At 38.8% G+C, this 1,565-nt stretch overlaps 1 protein-coding gene across 1 annotated transcript; it reads right to left on the bottom strand.

The window, feature by feature from the left end:
• Positions 1–488: 488 nt before the first annotated feature.
• LOC100377757 (lysoplasmalogenase TMEM86A-like) lies at positions 489–1,109 on the bottom strand. The gene has a single exon (XM_006811750.1). It carries the CDS (start codon positions 1,107–1,109, stop codon positions 489–491), a length of 621 nt encoding a protein of 206 aa, XP_006811813.1.
• Between the last annotated feature and the right edge of the window lie 456 nt (positions 1,110–1,565).

The raw sequence follows: 1,565 nt of genomic DNA on the forward strand, positions 1-1,565 counted from the left end.
GTGCTATGAGTAGCCCCGCATGCTCGAAGGCGGGGGGGGGGCACATGAGCATTCCTCCGGGTATTTGCAGAAGGGTCGAATTTGTATTAGTAAGATACAATTAAGACAGTCCATGTAATGATTGAGTTGCAAAATAAATCCAATCTGGGAATATTGTAATATTGCAGGGCATTGTTTTGATCACTGCCAAGTTCACATCTAACATTCGGCAACAAATTGAATGGTCATGCATTCACGATGTTATTTTGTGATAAATGCAGTGATTGTAGTGGTGATCGTGGAAAGGTAACTCCTTATATAGCTCCACGAATTAATAACAGATCAACAGTATTTGAATTATCACCAACTCTGCTTTAAATTTAACGAATCGTTTCTTTATTAACATTAACCTGGTAAACTTCGTTCGGGAGATCCATTATAGATAGAAGTACGACATTCAAAAACATCGTAGAAGGGCTTAATATGGTGAATCGTAATTTCATCATCGCTCATGGACGCTTCATTTTAAAGGAAGGGTTTTCCAGGTCGACCCATTCAGATTCCTCATCTGTATACAAGTCTATGACGGACATGGCGATTCCAAACTGTGCTGCGTAGTACGTTGCCATGATAATAAACTCATTGGGTGGGATATGTTCCGTTATGACGAGCCCCAAGGTGAGATCCGAAATTATAAACGAAATTGCACCAAGACCGCACAGAATGCTGCCAGGTTTTTCAAGATGTACGCGCGACAGCGCCCTCCATGTCATCAAGAAAAGAAGAACGTCGTAGATGGCGATCAGGTAGACGGTCTCAGTTTTCAGTTGAGGGAAGATGTAAAAATAAATAGAAGAACCAACGATTATGCAACATATTAGAATGTATGGCTTGAATCTACGGAAACCGAATGTCACAGTGTAGACGAGCTGCGCACACAAGAACGCTATAATTCCTTTTACAAAATAACTCGGATCTCGTATGTATACCAGACAGCTGTCACCAATGGCGGACAAAATTAGACCAATCACAATACCAATAGGGTACCTCGACCACTTGGTGCCACAGTGTAAGGCAACAAATGCCACAAGTGATATAATTGGTATAATCTTTAGTATCGGGTTGTCCATTCCCGAGAAATCCCGAGTAGTAAAATAAATAACCAAGGAAATGAAGAAGAAAGAGAGTTTTGCGACATGTTTCATCATCTGCAATTAAAAGAAAAGAAACGCACACGATGTTATATTGGGGATTCAGTTTAAATCTGGGAAGCACGCGGTACAAAATGTACCGTCAACATCACAGTTAGTTTTCAACCTATACAAAGTTATGTTGTATACATTAATATATTTGATACTTACTACTATTAATATTAATAATAAAAATATGAATAAAACATATTTTAATTTTGCGTATTGACGCTTTTTAAAATAGTTTGAACAGTGTTACACGGATGACACAAATGAATTGCTGGATACACCCAGAATGCCTTGCACTCAGAGTCGTCAATATAAGCAGACGTATAAATGTAATACTAAAGTTCAAGCTTCAATGTTGCTACACAGGTCCCCTACACATCTTTCTCA

Source organism: Saccoglossus kowalevskii, chromosome 1 (assembly GCF_978046115.1).
Source record: "Saccoglossus kowalevskii chromosome 1, keSacKowa6.1, whole genome shotgun sequence".
Taxonomy (NCBI): domain Eukaryota; kingdom Metazoa; phylum Hemichordata; class Enteropneusta; family Harrimaniidae; genus Saccoglossus; species Saccoglossus kowalevskii.

What these genes read in the sequence shown, in the direction of transcription:
- LOC100377757 (XM_006811750.1), bottom strand. Translation starts at nt 1,109, where the DNA reads ATGGACAACCCGATACTAAAGATTATACCAATTATATCACTTGTGGCA.